This window comes from Cyrtonyx montezumae, unplaced genomic scaffold (assembly GCF_038088225.1).
Source record: "Cyrtonyx montezumae isolate F1298 unplaced genomic scaffold, pur_monq_1.0 scaffold_32, whole genome shotgun sequence".
Lineage (NCBI taxonomy): Eukaryota > Metazoa > Chordata > Aves > Galliformes > Odontophoridae > Cyrtonyx > Cyrtonyx montezumae.
In genome coordinates, this window is record NW_027072037.1 from 445,381 (window position 1) to 466,271 (window position 20,891).

Sequence of the window (20,891 nt, forward strand, 5' to 3'; positions counted from 1 at the left end):
TGCTGCCCATTTCTCAGCATCGTTGGATGCCCCCTAATGCTCACAGCGGATGAGGCAGCGCGGGGCCTGCACAGCCAGCAGCCCTCACTTACAGCACAGAAAAGTTACAAAAGCAAAGGCAAGGCAATAACATGGAAACGTGACGAAAAAAAAAAATGCAAATTCAGGCAAAAAATAGCTCCACGCAGTTCAGATGTTCATGGTTGCTGGCTGTAAATTCGCTGTTATCACTCAGCAAAGCAGGGAGCTGCCACTGTGCTGTCTTTGAGAGCCAAACGACAGCTCAGCAGCACCTGGATGTGACGGCAACTTGGTCGGAAGCATTAAGAAAATCAGACAGCCTTCCCCAAAACGGCAGCGTGCCACAGAACCACAACCGTGGGTGGTGATCATGAGGGTGCTGCTCCATGGCACAGGGTGCTGCTCCATGGCATGGAGTGCTGGCCCATGGCACAGGTGCTGAGCCATGCTGTGGGGTGCTGTCCCATGGCACAGAGGACTAGCCCATGGCATGGGTGCTGCTCCATGATGTAGGGTGCTGCTTCGTGGCACAGGGTACTGCTCCACGGTGTGGGGTGCTGGCCTATGGTGTGCTGCTCCATGGTGTAGGGTGCTGCTCCATGGCACGAAGCCCGGTCGTAGGCCCTAGTGCTGAGCCCCAGGGTCACACAGCGGCTCCTCAGGGCTCCAAGCCCTAACCGAGCCACTCAACAGCGAGTCCGCCTGGGGCAGCACTGCCAGCAGGGGGAGGTGGGGACCGCAGCATCACCCAACCCGTGGCTTCTCCCGTCCCTCAGCACGTCCCCTCAGGACAACATGGCGGAGGATGAGGGGGTGAGGAGGAAGCGGGAAAGCGACCCCGCCCGGCGCATGCGCGGCTGTGGGCGCTCCCCAACTCCATCCCCCCCGCCCCATATTCACACACACACACACACAGAGGGCACTCAGCCGCCATGCTGGCCGAGCTCAACGAGCTGCTGGACGCCGCCCCGCAGCGCCCGGACGCGGTGAGGGAGCGGGAAGGGGCGGGAAGGAAGGCGGAAAAAAGGCGGGAAAGCGGCGGCGCGGGGCACGCCGGGAGCTGTAGTGCGAGCGGGCGGCGGCCATGGTGCCATGAGCGGGGAACGTCCCCGTGCCCAGAGCTCGCTGGGACCTGTGGGGTGGGCAGAGCGAAAGGAGCGGGCGTGAGAGGGTTGGTCATAGACCTCAGAGCTGGAAGGGATCTCTGGTGGCCCTCTAGTGCGGCTCCCCAGTGAGTGAGCTCCTGAAGCTGTGTGAAGCTGGGATTGTTTAGTCTGGAGCTGGGATTGTTTAGTCTGGAGAAGAGGAGGCTCAGAGGTGACCTTATAGCACTCTACCACTTCCTGAAGGGGGGTTGTGGTGAGGAGGGGGTAGGCCTCTTCTCCCTGATAAGTAATGACAGGACGAGAGGGAATGGCCACAAGTTGCGCCAGGGAAGATTTAGATTAGACCTCAGGAAGCATTTCTTTTCTGAAAGAGTGGTCAGGCACTGGAATGGCCTGCCTAGGGAGGTGGTTGAGGCACCATCCCTAGCGCTGTTCAAGAAGCGTTTAGATGAGGTGCTTAAGGACTTAATTTAGTAGTTGGGTAGAGATAGTGATAGGAGGATGGTTGGACTAGATGATCTTATAGGTCCTTTCCAACCTTATGAACTTATGAACTTATGAACTTATGAAAGGGTTTTGCCCGCCAAGTTTTGGTGCTGAGGGATCTCAGAGGTTAGGATGGTTCGTGCAACGTTGTGCAATGGAGGTGTGTATGTGGGGTGGTCACGTCAGTGTTTCCCCCCCACGGTTTCTGGGTGCCATGGCACAGCACACCATGGACCAGCACCTTGTGCCATAGAGCATCACCGTACAGCGTGGATCAGCACTCTCCTTGTCCAGATGGAGGTTTCCCACAGCTCCTGTGGGCACTGCCGCCCCTCAGCCCCTGTGAGGGTGGGAACAGAATGTATGAGGAGCTGTGAGGTCCCTGGGTTTAGACTCATGTAATCGTTAAGTATGGAAAAGACTTCTTAGGTTGTCACATCTGACTGTCATCCCATCCCCGCCGTGCCCGCGTCCCTCAGTGCCATGTCCCTGTGGTTCTTGAGCACCTCTGGGGATGGTGACTCCTTGCTCCCTGGGCGGCTGTGCCGGTGTCTGACCTCTCTTTGGAGAAGAAATTGTTCCCAGTATCCAACCCGATCCTCCCCTGGCACTGCCTGCGGCCGTTACATCAGCCCAGAGCAGAGGAGGATGAGGCGAGGCCTCGTGGTGCCCTGCAGACCCTCAGCAGGGCTGAGCTGTGCTCTCTGGCGACAATGACAGCACCCAAGGGAACAGCATGGAGCTGTCAGGGTGGGGGTGAGGGAAAGGCTGCGCCCCAGAGGGCGGTGGGCATGGAGCAGCTCCCCAGGGCAGCGTGCACAGCCCCGGGCTGCTGGAGCTCATGGAGCTCACGGGACACTGCTATCAGACATAGGGTTTAATTGTTGGACAATCCTGTGTGATGCCAGCAGATGGACTCAATGATCCTTGTGGGTCCCTTCCAACGTTGGGACGTTCTGTGGTGCTGGGAAAATCGGGTGGAAGAACTGTGGCCAAGTGGTATCACAGTCTGACACTGCAACGCAGGGGCAGGGTGGGAATTCGGTGGAGCAGGAGGAGGTTATGCTTCAGGATCCTGAGCTTTGATGTGGCAGCGTGGGCAGAAGCTGCAAGCGGTGCTGAACCAAGGGCTGCTCTGTGTAAGGAGCTGCTTCACATTTGTGTTGGCTCTTTTTCCACCATCAGCTGAGGATGTGGAATTTCACCTGCTTGCATGGACATCCTACCACACCTGGGCTACCATTCTTAAAAAGCAGCAGCCCTCTGCAGATCTCCTTTTCCCATCTCTATCGTTTTGTTTCTGCATGTCTGTGGTTAAGCCTGTGCTATTTCAGGTTGGATGTTAGGAAGAATTTCTTCTCCAACAGAGTGCTCAGGCACTGGCACAGCTGCCCAGCAAGGTGCTGAATCAGTGTCCCCAGAGGTGTTCAAGGAACATGGAGATGTGGCACTTGGGGGACGTGGTTGTGGGCATGGTGGGGGTGAGCTGGCAGTTGGACACAGTGATCTTAGAGGTCTCTTCCAAACGTGATGGTTCTACAGTGCTGTGATTTTCAAAGTGCTGACTGCAGGGCTGGTGGCTGGAAGAAGCTGCTGGCCGTGTGGATGTATCTGACATGTCACCACCAAGTGCTGTCACACCCGCCGCTGCTCTGCCAGTCCATGTTGGCAGTTTCTAACACGTAGCTGCAGCTTCTGCTTTGTAGCCTGCAGGTGGACAGAGCCTGAAAGCGCAGTGTGGAGAGAACGTGCTGGGGCAGACAGGAGGAGAAGGTGCTGCAGTTCTTCCCTTGAAGGTGCTACGTGCCAAGCAGCATCTTCCTGGGCTTGGGAAGGGTGTGCAGACTGGGGTGGAAGGCAGGCAGGGAGGTGCACGGTTCAGACATTTGCAGGGCTTGTTAGCTGGGCATGGAAACATCAGAAATGGAGAGTTTTGAGTACTAAGCAGCTGCAGTGCGACAGCAGAGTGAGGATCATTGAGACTGAAGGTCAGTAACTGGAAGTTCTGAAGGAGGTAAATAGTGTGTGCAGTACATGACAGCATCCCACTGAGTCCTGCACAGCGTGTGGTAGCAAAGTGCAGAGCCCTCCAAGCAGGCAGGCTTCACTTCACTGTGCACAAGGAGGGGACGTGGGGCTGCATTCAGGCTCACTGTGTGCAGGAGGAGAGTCCAAGGGGATGAGAGGAGCTCACGTAGGAGCTGAATCTGGGAGCAAGGATCTTGTGCTGTTCTAACCCAGGTACCCTTCTGGGCTTACACTTGGAGGGTACATCCCTGTGAGTCTCTCACTTGGTGGTGCCTCCACTCTGCTTTGGGTGGAGAAGTGCTCTTTCTGACTGGGGCAGAGCTGCATTTCTGGACCCTGAAATCCATTTTGCATTCCCTACAGATGTACCGAATGTTTGCTGTTCTGTTAGCACTGCTTTGCAACACGTTAGGCACTGGGTGCTAACTGATGGATGCCTTGCAGGTCACCTACAGGCAGATTGCTTGATGCTGCAAAGGGCTTTATTTTTTATTGGTAACAGATTGGAAAAACCATGCAGGGGTAAGTTTAGTGATTAAAAGCAAACCATCTAAGTTTTGTACTGATTAAATCTCAGCTAAGGTTTTAATGGAAACAAATGCCTTGATGAGACTGGTACTGATAACAAGCATGCACTGATGAAGTGAATTAATTTCCTGCACGATCAGAACAAAGTAGCATACTTTGTGCAGTGTGCTGCTCCTGTAAGCACATTCAGATGCTGAAGCTTTCTGCTCTGAACATGACATGTCTCTGTGAGCCTGGATGGTGGCTGTGGTGCTGCCTGTGCCCGTCCTTCTCTGGTGTCATAGGATTATTGAATATCCAGGGTTGGAATCGACCCATAAATATTATCGAGTCCAACTTCTGTACCTGCAGAGCCTCCCCTGGCTGCGGGCATCATCCCTCAAGGCACAGTGCCAGGAGCTGTTTGTACCCTCATCTTAACCCTCTTTAAAGTTTCTTTGCTGCTTCTTTTCCAGGGTAAATTCACGCTGCTGCGAGACAGCAGAACGGATGGCAGCTTCCTGGTGCACCACTTCCTCTCCTTCTACCTCAGAGGTGGGTGAGCAGCAGGACTCTGTCAGGCAGAGGTTTGCCTTCTCCTGTTCCTTGGAAGTTCCTTCTCCACAAAGTGTTTCTGCAAGAGCTGATTCTGCAGGGAGTGGGGCATCCTCTGATTAGTGCAAGGGACTGGTGTCAGGGTTTCTGGGTCCCAGTCCTGACTTGTTCCTAGGCCTTGCTCTCTAGCCCTTAATCTCTGTGCAGTTTCATCATTAGTGCACTGAAGGCTGTAAATCACCTGGGCATCTGAGAGCAGAGCTGCAGAGTGTAGTTCCTTTGTCATCAAACATTTCGTAACGTTTCTGTAACTATCAGGAACAACTGACAGATAGATAAGATAGCAGTGAGTAAACAAACAAACAAACAAATGGAGGGGCTGGCAAGTTGCCTAATTGGTTTGCTGCTAACCTTCCACCCGTGAATAACCTGTCAGCCTCTGTAGGGCAGCCACCCAACTGACAGACTCCTCCAGTTTTCTGCTGGTAAACGTGTTCAGACTGAAATTTAGCTCAGAGTGCTGTGTGTGCACTCCCCATAACTGCCACCTCCTCAGCTGCAGCTTTGCTCATTTTTAAGATTTGGTTTACGGCACTGAACAGAGTGATGGTGCAGAAGGCATGTGCAGAGCAGTAGTGAGCAGCGTGAGCAGGTCAGGGGGGCAGTGCTCCTTTACAGCCTGCCACGCTGACCTTCAGCCCCATGCTGCCCTTGTCCCAGTGCCCAGCTGGTGCTCAAAACATTTGGGAAGGCTCAGCTGGCACTGACCTTGCCCTTGTAATCTGGGGCCGCAGACCTTGCCACTTGTAATCTGTGTCCTGCACTCTGGCAGGGAGAAGCAACCACGCTGGTTTGGGTATGGACCAAACCACAAGGCCAGCTTGTCACGTGCTGGGTTTTCCAGAATCATGTTCTAGCGAGGTATCTTTGTGAAAACTGCTGGTTATGTGTGTGTTTCCAGATAAGGTCACTTGCCCTGTGAGAGCCAAAACAGGGACTCTTGGCATGCCTGTGATTTCAGTAGTTCATGTCATGGTCGGCCATTGGCCTCCTTTTGCAGTTGTACCAACAAACAATGCAGGGAGATCCCAGGGCAGAATGGCATTGGACAGAAAAGGGGCTTTCTGTTTCTTATGTCATCTTTTTCTTGTTCCTTCTGTTTGTTTTTAACCTGGATACGATTTTCACTAAATGGGAAAGCTCAAAGAATGGTGAGAATGGAAAGCCCAGCCAGGAGCAGGTGACAGGCTGCCTATGCCTTCTTCCCTTCCAGACCTTTGCAGGCAGATTTGTAGCCTGGCTGCTGTGATTTATGTGCCTCTATAATGGCAGTTTACAAGATTGGAACAGTAACAATGCGTCCTTTGTCTTCTTCCCCAGCTGGCTGTAAGGTTTGCTTCCTGGCCCTGGTCCAGTCCTTCAGTCACTATAACATCGTAGCACAGAAGCTGGTAAGTCTCCAGGCACAGGTTGGTAACTACAGGCCGGGTAGACGAGCCCAGACCGGTGGATGTAGTTTCAGTATTGCTCTGGGGGGAAGCCCTCTGCTGTCTGTATCCAGGTGCATTCATTTTGGCCTCTGGGCAGAGGCATGGCTTTGAGCCATCTGAGGAGCCACAAGCACCTATTTCCTGCCCGTGTCGATCAGGGGAAGATTACCTGTACCACAAAGTGAGGAAACTAAAGAACCAAGTAGGTAAGGTTGTTCCCAGAGTCAGTACACTGCTCTCCCCCGTGGGTTTGAGCTGCAGCTCTCAGCCTTTCTGGAGTGTTCTCTTACAGCTGTGAAATGCCCCGGGTGTGAAGTCCAGGTGATGTCCCAGAGCTGAAGGGATTGCATTGACCCTCCCTGCCCTGTTCTGCTGGGGGTCTCAGCAGTGCTTCTGCTACAAAGAAGGTGCTGAGGAGCCAGGAGCAGTGACGGTGCATCCCCCACTCTAAATGTGGGATGAGTTTTAGTACTTGTTAAACAGCTGGTTTTATTTTTAACACTCAGCTTTCACCTCCTTTTAGAAGGAGATAAATGGCTTCAGATTGAAGTTAACTAAGATGGACTGAGCAAACAGAGCATCTTGATGTGCAGCTTTAACTCTCGGTCAGGTATTGAGCATGCATTTCCCAGAGGAAGAAATGTAGGCTGGAGATTCAGCTGTTCAGTATGAGAACCTTGGCTGCTCTAAAAGCAGAATCATATTTGTTGGTGTGTTTCTTAATGTGGTGAAATTTCCCTTTGCACAGCTGGAGTGTGTGCTTTTAATAGGCGGTGGTGTCATCGCTCTCGTGGGAGAGTCTGAGAAGTGAGAGAACATGAGGATTAGCTGGAGCACATGTGCAATGCAAATCAAAGTGATTTGCTGTCTGATGCTTCCAACAAAAAGATGACTCTTGTGAAGGAGTGATAGGAAGAACAATGCAGTTTGCTCGGGGGAGTTGAGGGAAGGGATTACATTTGCCTACAGCAGTGAGCTGACCCTGTGCTGTTGGTTTCAGGTCTCTGAATCAGTCTTACGTTATAACTTTGGGGAATTCTGTGTGCTTGATTGCTGTGAATTCCTCCCGAGCTCTGAGCAGTGAGTAGTTGTACCATCATATCTGAATTTCCTTAAGATCTTGCCTTTGCTTTAGCCCTTTTCCCAAGTGAATATATCAGGCTCAGTTATGGTGTTTTTTGGCAGAGTACTTTTGCTCTTAGACCTGTTTACGATTGGAGACTTGTTGATGAAGGGAGTTTTCTCTCACTACAGCTGGCAGTGTGGCTGTGCTGCTGTAGGTGTCTGCTGGAGACAGCTGAGATGTCACACTGTTGCAGCAAGCAACAGTCTCAGGCACTGCTCTGAGCTGAGCTGTGCTGCTGTTAGGTGTGCAGCAGATGTCCAGCTGGTCCCTGCCTAGCTCCTCCACAGCTTCCATCTCCCGTAAGGTCCCTTCCTGGCAGGAGGTTATGTGCTTATGAAGGACTGCAGTCAAAAGAGCCAGCGATGGCACAGTGTGAGCTGTGAGCAGTGGGGCTGCACGTGGCTGGGGTTGGGGCCGGGTGGGCTTTAAGGTCCCAACCCAAACCAACCTGTGGTTCTGAGATTGACCCTTTTCTCCCACAGTGCCCACAGATTTCAGTACAAGCTGTACCTGGCTGTGGTTGCCAGGCTGGAAAGAGTGCTCTGACCTCCCCAGGGAGTGTGCTGCTGAACTATGATGCAGGCTTTACAGTGCTGTCTTGCGATCCGTGTAGCACCTGGTGGTGTTGCTGCTTCCCTGCAGTGCTGTCAGGTCTCACCAGTCCCATACAGCTTAGCTAAACGTGATTTCCCTGGAATTTTGTGCCTGTGCATCCTCACAGTACTGTCTTCACACTTTCTTCTTTTACAAATTCCACCCTTCCTGAGGATCCACACTTAATTTTAAGGGGCACTTAATGTTAACATTGTTTGTCATGACCTTCTAGAGAACATGACACGAGGGCAGCCTGCCAGCTTGGCGTTCCCACTCTCACTTGTACGAGGTTTGGTTTGCTCTAAAGGAAAAACATATTTATTTCCATTTGGCCTCTCTCTTGCCTGCTCCCCCGCTCTGAGGTCGCAGACCTGGGGACGTTGCCTGCTCGCCCCTGTTGTCCCCTGAGGGTACATGTGCTGAAGGAGAGACCTTGGATGAGTGCCTGATCACAGATTGCTGCACTTTGTACCACGGTGCCATTCGCTGTTGGAGCTGCTGGAGCTGCTTCACGTGCTCCATTATTCGTTCTCTCCTGCAGATATTTCGCTTTCCATTACGAACTGGCCAGCAGCAAGCAGCAGGTTTGGTCTTAGGGGACGTCGCAGCTGCAGGTTGGTGGGAGCTGGTGCAGCCTGCCCAGGATCCACAGCTTTGTCATGGTGGGAAGCTCTTGGTTCCAGTCTCCCCAGACTGCAATCTCAGAGGCATTTCTGGGCTCGATCGATGAGTGACAGATTGCCAGAGATAATGTCTGTGCACGCTGCGTGGTAATGGAGCGTGGTGCTGTGAGGTAACGAGAGCTTAATGCGTGCTGCCTGGCATTGTGGCCCTACAGCAAGGACATTTTAGTGTCTGTGATCCTGCTGGCACTCAAGCAGATGCAGTTGGATATTTTGGGTACTTTTTCCATCATCTTTGAGCTGTCCCGGGGTTTTCCTCTGTTGTCCAGGCAGGCCCTGCTGTCCTAGCGCTGAGCTGCCAAGTGTTTTGAGGAGGAGGTGATGGTTTCTTGCTGCTCTGCTAGGGAAATAGCAGAACTGGTGGACTGGAGCTAAGTGCTCTTTTAAGATTCCTTCTGACCTGAGCCATTCTGTCTGAAGTACAGTTTGCATGTGCACGGAACAAAGCAAAACTCCATTTCTGAGTGGTCAACGTTAAGAGTGACTTCAGATGCTGCTCTGGCAAAGCACGAGCCTGAGTCTCATGCACTCCAGAAGTTCACCAGGAGATCAGGGCAGGCTGTTCCTGTAGCTGCCCTGCAGCACAGCCCTGCTTTGTGGTATGTCAGGTATTTGCCAACTGATCCACATTCCTGCTGCACAAAGCTGCTGTCCTTGGTGAGGAATTTTTCCGTGGTGTGGGCTCGTGATTGCCTGAGAGGCTTGTCCTAGCTCTGCACTTCTGCCATGCTTTCCATGGGGGTTTTAGTCATTATCACCTGCAGAAGCTGAATTCCTGTGCCTAGAGCTCATAGCACTCTGCTGATGACCTGATGAGTGGATCTCTCCCCTGAGAGTTTCAGCAAAGAGGGGAAATTCCGTGTAAATCTGTCATTCCTGTCATCAGCACCAAACGTGTGGTCACTGATAAGCCTTGCAGAAGCTGGGGGTTAACATTTCTGGAAGGGAGCTCTTCCTTATCTACTCAGACCTTCTCTCTCTTGGGGTTTTTTGTGGAAATGCCACACTCCCAAAGCAGCCTCGGGTAGGTATATGTCATTGATTAGATGCCTAAGCGGTGGCTTTCCAATCTACTAAAAAAAATGAAAAAATGGAGAAGGAGGAGGCGAAATGCTGGCTCTTATGGGTTGGTGTCAGAGTAACAGGAGGGTCTGGAAGGTGGGATGTGGGGCTGGGAATCAGGAGGCAGAAATGGATGTGTTGCTCTGCTGCATCTCCATGTGTGAGCAGAGAGCTCATGGGTGTCGTGGGGACTGGGCAATGCTTGGAAAACCTCAGAGTCTTTACAAAAGGGGGAGTTGGGCTGGAGCCCAGCACAGTGCTCTGCCCAGCCACTCTCTGGCCACCAGCAGGGATCCTTCTCCCAGCAGATGTCTGGTTAGAATCATAGACTCGTTGGAGTGGTGTCTAGTCCCACTCCCCTGCAATGAGCAGGGGTGTGCATGGCTCCATCAGGTGCTCAGAGCCTGGTTCCCAGCCTGCGTCTCACTAGTTTTACCTCTTGAGCAATCCTGCATTGTGCTGCAGCTTCCTGAGCTCTTAGTTAACCACGTCTCGCCATTTTGGCCAACTACCTGCTGCCTTGCACAACAGCCCCATTTCCAGAGGCTCTGTGAAGAGATTACAGTCCCGTTGTGAAATGTGGGAAGCAGCCCACGCTGTGCAGCTCACGCTTCTTCCCACAGGGAAACTTCATTTGGCCAACGTGAGTTGTGTGACATCGTTACGGTTACATGAAGCACTAAATTTTCTCCAGAAGAACCAAACTGAGGCAGTTTCCACTAAGCTAAGGAGTGATAGAATTGCCAAAAGTTGCTCTTGATAATTAAAAAAAAATAAAAAGAGGAGGAGCTGTTTTGTGAGCTGTGCCTCCAGCTGGGATCTCCACTTGGGATCTTCTGCATGAACATGCTGCAGCTCTGCCAGGGCTGTCTTTGTTGGCCTTGGAGGTGCTGGGAGCTGGCTGTGCCCAGCACTTGGCTCTCGAGGTTGGCCTTGTTGTAGAGCAGGAAATTGGCACGGGCTGCCCAGGAAGGTGGTGGGGTCACAGTCTCTGCAGCGTTCAAGGACTGTGGAGATGAGGCACATGAGGGCAGGGGCAGTGGGCATGGTGGGGATGGGCTGGGGTTGAACTTTGTTATCTCAGAGGTCTTTTCTGACCTTAATGATTGATGCTATGAAATCTTGGCCCCAGGTAGATGTTGATGGTCCCTTTTCCTTCTCCAAAGGGCTGAGGCTGCTTCCCTTGAGAGCTGTGCTGTGTGGGCATAGGGTGCCTGGCCCTGGCCTCTTCCAGACCACACCTTGCTCATGTGCGTGGGCTGTGCTGAGGAACTGCCAGTGCCAGGCTGTCAGTATTGCCACATCAGTGATGTGAAGATAACAAAAACCATTAGCTTTCACCTGCCAAGAAGGGAGGATGAAGAAATTGCTCCCTGCTAATACCCCATCCCTATATTCTCTCTGACCCTGGGTAAGAACTATTCTCCCGTGGTGGGCAGCAGTGATACTGCTGTCTTCCCAAGAGTGATTCCAGCTCATGTGAGCACCCCAAACCACAGTGATTTTTTTTTCCTCCTCCTTTACAGCCACTGTGCAGGACTCACTGAGGCACTGACTTTATTGGCACATTTTGATGGAACTTGATGTAAAAAATAGTCTGTTGCTCTGCTTGGTTCTGTTTGCACCCATCCTCCAAAGCAGTTTGCTGTGCAGCATAATATTTTCCTCTCTCCAGGGGGTCAGCCTGACAGCGGCCAAGGAGCGGGGACAGCTTGTCTTCTTGGAAGGCCTCAAGTCCTGCCTTGACCTCGTGTTTGGGGAGGAGGAGCAGTCAGGACAGCCCAGTCCTCTTCAGTTTATAAGGTAAACCCATCTAACTGGAGGAAGCAGAGGTGGTTCTGCTGGGGCTGAGCATGCTGAGTGTTTCCCTCTGGGTCCTCACGTCTTCTTCTCCTACAGCCAACACAGAGAGCAGCCTGGACTGAGGTCAGGCCCCTTTTCAGTTTCCCCACAGGACCCAAGGACTCAGCAGGTGTGCATTGCACTTGGACACATAAGGGAAATGCCAAAATAGTGTTGCTGTGCTTATCCTTCCCTGCCTCTCTCTGCTGCTCAGAGAGGGTTTCTGTCCCCCTTCTCCAGTGTTTTGGAGCAATTTCTAGCCCCATCCTCATTGTTAAGCATGTTACAGGGCAAGAGAAAATTTATTTCAGCTCCCAACAGGTTTGTCTCAAATAAAACTCCATCTAAGCCATTAAAGAACAGTGCTGATCGAGCCATAGTGGTTTCATTTTTGTTTCCACTTCATTTTTCTGTGTCCCTGATGACTTGATAAAAGTCTATCAAATCCTGGATGGAGGAGGGAAGTCACTCCTTTAAAGGATTTATTGGAGGAACAACAGCACACATGTAAAGCAAGTGTAATGAACATGGTGCCCTGTGAAGTGGAGGGACTCCGTGCTGTGGGATCAGTGTGTGGGGCAGCAGAATGCACTGAGAGCATCAGAAAGATAACCACCTTGGTGGGAGCATGCTAGAGGAGAAGCCCAGGGCAGACAGTGAAGCCTTATAAGCCCCTGTGCTGTGGGACCCCATAACCCTTTGGGTTGTGGTCTGTGGGTGTTGCTGCAGCGTGGCATATCCCTTGAGCAAGGTGTGAGGATTTCTCTATGCACACGCAGGCCAGGAGCATTGTCTGCAGGTAACCTCTGGGTCTGGGAGATTTAGGTTAGATATTAGGAGAAAGTTAATTACCCATAGGGCAGGGAGGCCCTGGCACAGGGTGGGTGCCCCATCCCTGGCAGTGCTCAGGGCCAGGCTGGATGGGGCCTTGGATGGCCTGATCTGGTTGGGGGGTTGGAAGTAGATGGTCTTTGAGGTCCCTTCCAGCCCAACCACTCTGTGATTCTGTGACCTGGGGGCTCACAGCAGCGGGGCAGCAGGGGTGCTGCAGACTGGCGTTGCCTTTGTTGGGTCAGTGAGGCTCAGTGGAGCACCTGGGTGGGCACAGCCCCTCGAGACCTCCTCTTTCTCTTCCAGTGGGAGTGTTTCCAACCTCAAAGACCTGTTTGACTTCGTCAGGACATCCCTGACTCCCACTGACAGTGACTCCTGGAAGGGCTGCGTGCTGCTGGTGGATGATCTCAGCGTGCTGCTCAGCCTGGGTGCTGCACCAGTGGACGTGTTGGACTTCATCCACTACTGCAGAATGGTGGTGTGCTCTCAGCTCAAGGTACTGCTTTCTGTGCATGCAAAAGCAAAGCCTGGCTTTCTCATTATCCCCCTGTGCACAATAGAATTGCAGAGGGCTTTGTCTTTGCAGGAAGTTTGAATCTTCACTCCAGGGCTGTTTCTGGGGAGTTGCATTAGTCCCCAGGGTTCCCTTTGCAACCGTTTTTCAGGAGGTGCTGTGCAGAGCAGGGCTGTCTGACCTGTGAGCAGGGCTTCAGGGTGGATCATACTGCTTTTTTCAAGCTGTGGCACTCCAGAGATGCCTGCTCACACCCGTGTTTGTGTGCATGTAGGAGAAAACATTTCTAAGGTGACAAAGGGCTGATGAGTGTCTGGGGACACAGCTGAAGGTCTGCTCTGCTCCGGGAGGTAGAGGGAACGTGGCTTTCTGCTTCCAGCAGTTTTGCACCAGCTGCTTTCTAAGGGCGTGTGACAATGTGGCAATTCTACAACAATCTCCTTGGTGTAGTGCTCGCTTCTGGAAGCATCACAGCCCAAAATCATTAATCACATCCATCCTTTGCTCTTTTCACTGCAGCGTCCTCCTCCCTGGCCACTTCTCTCTTTGCTTGAGTGAGAAATAAAGTAGATGGTGTTAAGTTTTGTTATCCTGCATTTCACATGTTGCTAGGGTGTTTGAGCTGTAAAGGCTGACAAGGAATGTTCTCCTTGCTGGGAATATTTACCACCAAAACAGCTAAAAAGAAAAAATAGGTAAATGGTGCTAACACATTTCTATTTCTGTCTGAGATGCTCTGAAGCTTTAAAGTACGTTTTACTTGTTGAGAGTTCGTTGTTATTTGAAGTCTGTGGTGAGCTGCCTTGGCAGAGCCTCCTGGGGTATGTTTAATGGTGATGGTATTGCACTGGGGAGCTCTTCAGGAGCTGGGAAGGTCTGGAAGCACAGCTCTGGCTGCAGCCACTTGGCTGTCTTTATTTAGCTGTTCTGAATTCATCCTGAGAGCTGCTGTTTGCATGGCCTGACAGACAGGTTTAACTAGACAGCTGTCTTGTAACAAAGGCTCCGTGTATTTTTAGGCTACAGATACGTACATATATACTACATGCATATATATACACAGCAAATTGTTTCAGAAATGTATTTATATCTTCAAGAAGGCCCAGTGCACGGTGCTGCCCTTGGGTGGGGGCAGTCCCAGATATGAGTATGGATGGGAGAAGAACCCTCAGATTGCAGCCCTGTGGAGGAGGGTGTGGAGGTTCTGGTGGTACAAAGCTGACACGAGCCAGCAGTGTGTGCTCACAGCCCGGAAAGCCAACAGTGTCCTGGGCTGCATCAGCAGAGGGATGGCAGTGGCACAGGGAGGGGATTGTCCCCCTCTGCTCTGCTCTCATGGGGCCCCATCTGCAGTACTGCATCCAGATCTGGGGCTCCAACACAGAAAGGCGTGGAGCTGTTGGAGAGGGTTTGAAGGAGGCCATGAAGATGCTCAGAGAACGGAGCACCTCTCCTGTGAAGACAGGCTGAGGGAGCTGGGGGTGTTCAGCCTGGGGAAGGAAGAGACCTCACTGCAGCCTTCCGGTGCTGAAAGGGAGCTTATAAAGTGAAGGGAGAGTGCCTTTTTACATGGGCAGATGGGATGAGACAAGGGGAACGGCTTTAAACTAAAAGAGGGGAGATTTAGATGAGATGTCAGGGGGAAACTCTGTTCAGAGGGCAATGAGGCAGTGAGGCCCTATCACTGCTGCCCAGAGAAGTGTGGGTGTCCCATCCCTTGAGGTGTGCCCGGGGCAGCCAGCCCATGTCGGAGGCTGAAAAAAGATGGTCTTTGAAGACCCTTACAACCCAAGTCATTCTGTGATGTATGCCTCATGTTGATTTTCTCAGTGGATTTCAGTTAAGCATCAGCTGGCATGCTGGCAGATGTCTAAGTGGCTTTACTAGCAGGGCACTTGGGCAAGCTCCCGTTGCTCCTGCCCTCTCCTCACCAGGAGTGGGTCGGAGCCAGCCAAGGGCTCAGCACTGTTGGCTGTTCTCATTGCAGGGCAACATTGTGGTGCTGGTTCATGGCAACGAAGATTCAGAAGATGAGGAGAACAAGCTGGTGGTGACCTCCCTGTGTCATCACAGCAACCTGATCCTGTGGGTAGAGGGGCTGGCAACCGGGTTCTGCAAGGATGTTCACGGGGAGGTAAGGCGTGGAGGAGTGCTGGGAGGTGGCACGTGTCAGTGTTGCACAGAATGTCACGCTGCCTGGAGACGTGCTCTGCCTGCCCTGCAGAATGCTCTGTCACTCCTGCAGCCCAGGTATGCAGCATGGCTAGGCACTAACACACAGCCTTGCTGCGGTCACTGCGACCTGCCAGGACACCTGGGCTCCTACAGGATTTATCTGGGGATGTTTCAGTGGTGTTTTGCAAACCTCCCGTTCCTGGAGGGATGGATGAGGTTTACACAGCATCCACAGTGTGGGCTGTGTCCTTCACCAAGGTGGTGGCAAAGAAATAACATCTGGTCCTTGGAAAGCTTCCCCAGACTACAATGTGCATGGATCCCAGCCATGCCTGTGGTCATTTCTCCTGGGCTGGGGTTGCTGCTGGGGGCTGGCCCCTCATTAGGGGCTGCCACAAGGGTGAGACTGCCTGCAGGCACTGCATGGTGTTTTTGTAATGCTGGTTTCATAATGGTAGCACTGAGGGACAGGGGGTGAGGGTGCTGTGACTGGGGTGGCCCAAGGGATGACATTCCTGTTCCTTTCCCTTTGCAGATTAAAATAATTAAGAGACTGTCCTTGGAGTCAACGGAGGAGGACATCATCCAGATCTACCAGTACAAGATCCAGGACAAGAACGTCACCTTTTTTGCTCGAGGGCTGTCAGCTGCTGTCCTGTGATGCAGTGACACCACACAGAGCTGCGAGAGCACCGCAGCACAGGGAGAGCTGGTACTGATAGATTGGAACCTATAGATCAGCACCTATAGATCAGACATGCCGCAAAGCCAGCCTGCTTGCTTCCTCAGCACCTTCCAGGAGCTGTGCAGCAAACTGACCTGAGAGGGAAGCTTAAAGGCACCTCCAACCGCATGCAGACAATGGCAGCAGCTTGCCAAGAGCTCATTGCACCCCTCTGTCATCCCACCCTGTTCCCAACACAGCAGGCCACACGGAGCAGCACCAGCTGACAGGAGTGCCCCTTGGAGCAGCACCAGCTGACAGGAGTGCCCCTTGGAGCAGCACCAGCTGACAGGAGTGCCCCTTGGAGCAGCACCAGCTGACAGGAGTGCCCCTTGGAGCGTGTGGGTACAGGCAGGCGGTGCCCCGAGGGCTGGGCATGCCTCACCTTTTCCGGTTGCGTATGGCACAGCCTCACCCTGGCATTTAAAGGGATGACACAGAGAGGGTGGAGGCAGGGATGGCTTGGGAGCAGTGTTGCAATTCTTACCTTCCTCCCAGCTCTGGCATGGAAGAGATTTGCTCAACTCCCAGCTGAACAATACACGGCTCTGCGTGCAGCCGCTCTCCTCGCTGATGTAAGACTTGGAGGCTGCCTCGCTTGCTTGCTCCCTTGCTTTTTGATACTTTCCCCTTTTTGATATAAAACCGCTGTGCCCACGTGTGTCTCTTTAGTGTGTGACTTCAAATTGAAGCAGTACCTGTGTGAAACATCACAGCTCTGAGGCTCTGCTTCCCTCCTTTCTCTCCTCTGAAGCTGCTGTGACGATGCGGTGAGCGTGCCTCACTCCTGGTGGCTTTTGCTTGTGTACCACTGAGGTGTGCAGTGAAACAAGGAGCTGCAGGAAGCTCAGAGCAGCACAGCCCTGGGGCAGGCACCCTGTGAGTGTCCCAGAGCTGTGCCCCGTGTCCCCAGGCTGTGGGGTACAGTACTGTGCCCTGAGGAGTGAAGCCTTCCTGAACCTGTACCTGGGAAGGTTGGGGAAGGTTGTGCTTAACCAACCTGGTAGCATCCTGTGATGGAGTGATGGCAGTGGTGATCAGAGGAAAGGGGCTGATGTCGTTTACCTGGAATTGGGTGAAAAAATGCATGAAAAACAGAACGTGAGCCAGCAGTGTGCTCCTGCAGCTCAGATAGCAGATGGGATCCTGGGCTCCATCAGCAGAGGGGCAGCCAGCAGGGACAGGGAGGGGACTGTCCCTCTCTACTCTGCTCTTGTGAGGCCCCATCTGCAGCACTGTGTCCAGGTCTGGGGCCCCCAGTCCAAGAAAGACAGGGAGCTGTGGGAGAGGGTCCAGAGGAGGAGCACAAAGATGCTCAGAGGGCTGGAGCACCTCCCCTGCAGAGACAGGCTGAGGGAGCTGGGCTTGTGCAGCCTGGAGAAAAGAAGGCTGCAGGGTGACCTCATTGCAGCCTTCCAGGACCTAAAGGAGCCCATAAACAGGAGGGGAGTCAGCTCTTGGCAAGGGCAGAGAACAGCAGGACGAGGGGAAATGGTTTGAAGTTGAGGGAGGGAAGATTTAGGTGGGATGTCAGGGGGAACTTCTTTACCCTGAGAGCAGTGAGGTGCTGGCACAGGCTGCACAGAGAGGTGGGTGCCCCATCCCTGGAGGTGTTTGAGGCCGGATCGGATGGGGCCCTGGGTGACCTGGTGTGGTGTGACATGGGGAGGTTGGAGATTCCTGATCCTGGAGGTCCCTTCCAGCCCGGGCTGTTCTGTGATTCTGTGAGCCATCTTTGCCCTGAGGGCTGTTTCCTATCATCAGTAGCAGACTGCTACTTCAGCATGCCTCAGTGTGGATAACCACAGTGGCTCCTGCGTTGCAGCAAGGACCGAACCCGGTGTTTCCCATATCCCCACACCTGCCCCCGGTGTGTGAAAGCTGGAGGCCGATCTCTCAGCTCTGCTGAGTGAAGGCCCCTTGGCATTTCCATGGCCGAAGTGGGACCTTGCCGCAGGGCTGATGCTGTAGGAAAGTCACGAGCAGGGATGCAACTGAGGGCAGAATGCCATGGCCTTGTGCGGGGACAGCCAACATCTGCGTGCTCAGGGTCACCGCTGCTAGCCGCCCTTTGTTTGCCAGCCAGGGCCGTGTTTAAGCAACGCGGCTGATGAACCAGGCGCGGCTCGGCTGAGCTCCCTGTGCCCTTGGCCGAGACCCGGGACGCGCGGGCCGTGGGCGCAGCTCCACGGCGCAGCGGCACAGCCAAGCCCAAACGTCACCCCGTGCCCGATCCGCCCCCAAACCTCGAGGCTGCAGCTGTAGGGCCCTCCCCTGCCGCTCTCCCATCCCTTTTCCCCACCGCAGCCCCGAGGACGCCGCTCCCGTCCCGCGCGTCCCCGCTCCACGTGCACCCGGCGCGCCGCTTCCGCCGGCCCCGCCCCCAGAGGGCGTGGCCAAGCGAGGTCGAACCGCACCGGCACTCGTGGGGGAGAAAGGGGGCGTGGTCATAGGGGTCGCGCATGCGCGTTTGAACCGGGAGACGGCAGCGGAGGGGCGGGCAGAGCGCGCCGGAAAACGCGAGGGGCGGCGGTGGGAGAAAGTAAAGGGGAAAGCGCGGCCGCGGCGACCGAAAGCGAACGGAAATGGCGGCGCCGGTGGGGGAGCGGAAGACGGTTTGAAAGCTCCGCTGGGGAGCGGCGGGCTGAGCCCGCGGCGGTGGAGCCGAGGCCGTGAGGTGAGGAGCGCGGAGCCGCCGTCCCCATTCCCGCGCGCGGGCCCGCACCCCCTCCCCCCCTCTCATATAAATTCCTTTTCTCCTCAGGGAGCGATTTTCCGCCTTTTTTGGCCCTTTTTTTTCCTTCTTCGGGGATCAAAGCGGGGAGGGCCCGCGGCTGTGGGGCGATAAATGGCGGCTGAGGGGACGGGGGTGAGGGGGGGCACTGCTGGTGCTGCGCGTTGGGAGAACAAAGGTCCGTTTGGGGCCTTTCCTTTATTATAAAGGGGATCGCTCCACTCCGGGGGTTTGTGGGGACGGCCGGGGCCTGCAGCCGTCTGTGGAGCCTGGGCAGTGCGGTGCTCGGGGCCTCAGCGCGGAGGGACCGCACAATCACAGCCTGGAGGGGTTGGAAGGGACCTCCGGAGGTCACGGAGTCCAACCCCCTGCAGAGCAGCTCCGAGCCCAGGTGGCACAGCTCGGTGTCCAGGCGGGTCTTGGACGTCTCCAGAGAAGATCCACCGCCTCTGTGTGCAGCTCCGGTGCTCCGTCACTGCACTGGGAAGAAGTTCCCGTGCACATACGCATCAGTTTGTGGCCATTTCCCCTCATCCTATTGCCACACACTGCAGAGAAGAGTCCGGCCTCGTCCCTTTGCCTCCCACACCTTAGATATTTACAGACGTGGATCAGATCCCCTCTGAGTCTTTTCTCAAGGCTGAACAGCCCCAGGTCTCTCAGCCTTTCCTCATAAGGGAGGTGTTCCACGCCCTTTATCATCTCTGTACCCTCTGATGGACTCTTTCCAGCAGATCCCTGTCTGTTCTGTACCGGGGAGTCCCGAACTGCACACGGTGCTCCTGGTGAGGCCTCACCAGGGCAGAGTGGAGGGGCAGGATCACCTCCCTGCTGGCCCTGCTCTTCTTAATGCACTCCAGGATCCCGTTGGCCTTCCTGACCACCAGAATCTGACAAGCTTTCTCTGCAGAGAGCCACGTCACTTGCTATTGGTTTATTCACTGCACTGCTAGGCACATCTCTTTTTAAAGTTCTTGTAACTGTGCTTAGAGAAGTCGTTAGTAAGCAGTCTGATAGCTACAGGCTGATGAGTAGAAATACTCTTCTGTCTATAGTGCAACTTAATAACCTGGTCCAGGGTGCCTGCTTTGGCAGGGGAGTTGGGCTAGATGATCTTCTCAGCAGTGTGTGGCAATAAGAGGAGGGGAAATGGCCACAAACTGCAGCATAGGAAGTTCTGCACCAATGTGTGTGGGAACTTCTTCCCAGTGCAGTGACGGAGCACTGGAGCTGCACGCAGAGGTGGGGTCTTCTCTGGAGACACTCAGGACATGCCTGGGTGCAGAACTGTGCAACCTGGGCTGGGAGCTGCGTTGGCAGCAGGGTTGGACGTGATGATCTCCAGAGGTCCCTTCCAACCCCTATGGTTCTGATTAATAGAGTGGAGAGGGAGTGACACCTTGGGGCTCAGGGCTTCCACCTGCTGCTACCCCGGGGCTGCAGTGCTCTTTCCTCTTGCTGCCCTGTCCTGGCTTGGTGCACTGAAATGACAGTTATAGGGAAGCTCTGCGGCTCGGCCCTCAGCTGTGGGCTCTGTGAGGTGTTACTTCTCATCCTGAATCCCAAAAGGGAGCAGAGGAGTGGGGGTTTGGAGGTGACCATCTTCAGGCCATGCTTTGTGTCCTCAGGCGACGCTTCGGGATGGCCGGTGCCTTTTCTGCAGAGCTGGATTCCCTTGGGAAGAGCATGGAGTTGTGAGGCCCTGCGGGTTAAACAGTGAGTTACATGATGTGAGAGGGCAGTGATGAACACGGAGGGGAGGAGGGTTGCGTTTCTTTGGTCAAAACTGAAGCAATCTTGTATGGAGCATTGTGATAAAGATGCCGTGGGAATAATGGCGGGTCTGTTCTCAGAAGACAACGTTGGAGTCAGGCTTTGAGACCCGTTATCTAACAAAGTAGTTTGGAGATTGTTTCGCTGCTGGGGAGAGAGAGCCTAATGGTTTGCCAGCCCTAAGTCTTGGTTGTTGATTATTAGAAAGAAAAATATTTAGTTCTGCATGATGCTGGCGATAACACAAAGCTCCCTTTGTCAGATGCTGTCCAGCTCGCTTGCATTATTCAGGCTTGCCAAATGTTTCTTCTGTCATCTAGAACCTGCTGAAAATCAATCCCATGCAAGGGAGTCACCTTACAGGTGCTTGATTTCACTTGTGCCTCCCCAGCCCGACAGATGTTAAGGAGCACAGTTGTCTTTTTGTGATGAAAATGGTTCTGATTAATGTTTCCTGTGGCTTTAGTTTTGAGGGACCAATGCAGGGGAATACGTGCTGAAGTTCTTCATTTTTGCTTCCTGTTTTATGGAGTGTGTGGTGACAGCGGTGTCCGTGGGCTCTTATTTCTGTTGCTTGGCATCCTGCCTGTGGATACCTGTTAATTAGTGAGTGATGCTTCCAGCCCTGGGAGTCCCA

General features: G+C 53.7%; 2 protein-coding genes across 2 annotated transcripts in view; both read left to right on the forward strand.

Moving 5' to 3' along the window:
• Nucleotides 1-897: 897 nt before the first annotated feature.
• ELP6 (elongator acetyltransferase complex subunit 6) lies at nt 898-15,748 on the forward strand. Its single transcript, XM_065744889.1, has 7 exons — nt 898-1,007; nt 4,625-4,703; nt 6,084-6,154; nt 11,334-11,461; nt 12,638-12,830; nt 14,836-14,982; nt 15,559-15,748. Exons 1-7 carry the CDS (start codon nt 954-956, stop codon nt 15,682-15,684), a joined length of 798 nt encoding a protein of 265 aa, XP_065600961.1. The 5' UTR covers nt 898-953; the 3' UTR covers nt 15,685-15,748.
• A 4,361-nt stretch (nt 15,749-20,109) lies between these two features.
• SCAP (SREBF chaperone) overlaps nt 20,110-20,891 on the forward strand; it is a 45,162-nt gene continuing 44,380 nt past the window's right edge. Inside the window, exon 1 of the mRNA XM_065744864.1 lies at nt 20,110-20,197. The gene's annotated coding sequence lies outside the window, so the exon portion shown is untranslated. The remainder of the gene's footprint in view (nt 20,198-20,891) is intronic.

Coding starts and splice junctions, on each gene's coding strand:
- ELP6 (XM_065744889.1), top strand. CDS start 954: ATGCTGGCCGAGCTCAACGAGCTGCTGGACGCCGCCCCGCAGCGCCCG. Junction 4,704..6,083: donor CCTCTCCTTCTACCTCAGAG/GTGGGTGAGCAG, acceptor CTTCTTCCCCAG/CTGGCTGTAAGGTTTGCTTC. Junction 14,983..15,558: donor GCAAGGATGTTCACGGGGAG/GTAAGGCGTGGA, acceptor TTCCCTTTGCAG/ATTAAAATAATTAAGAGACT.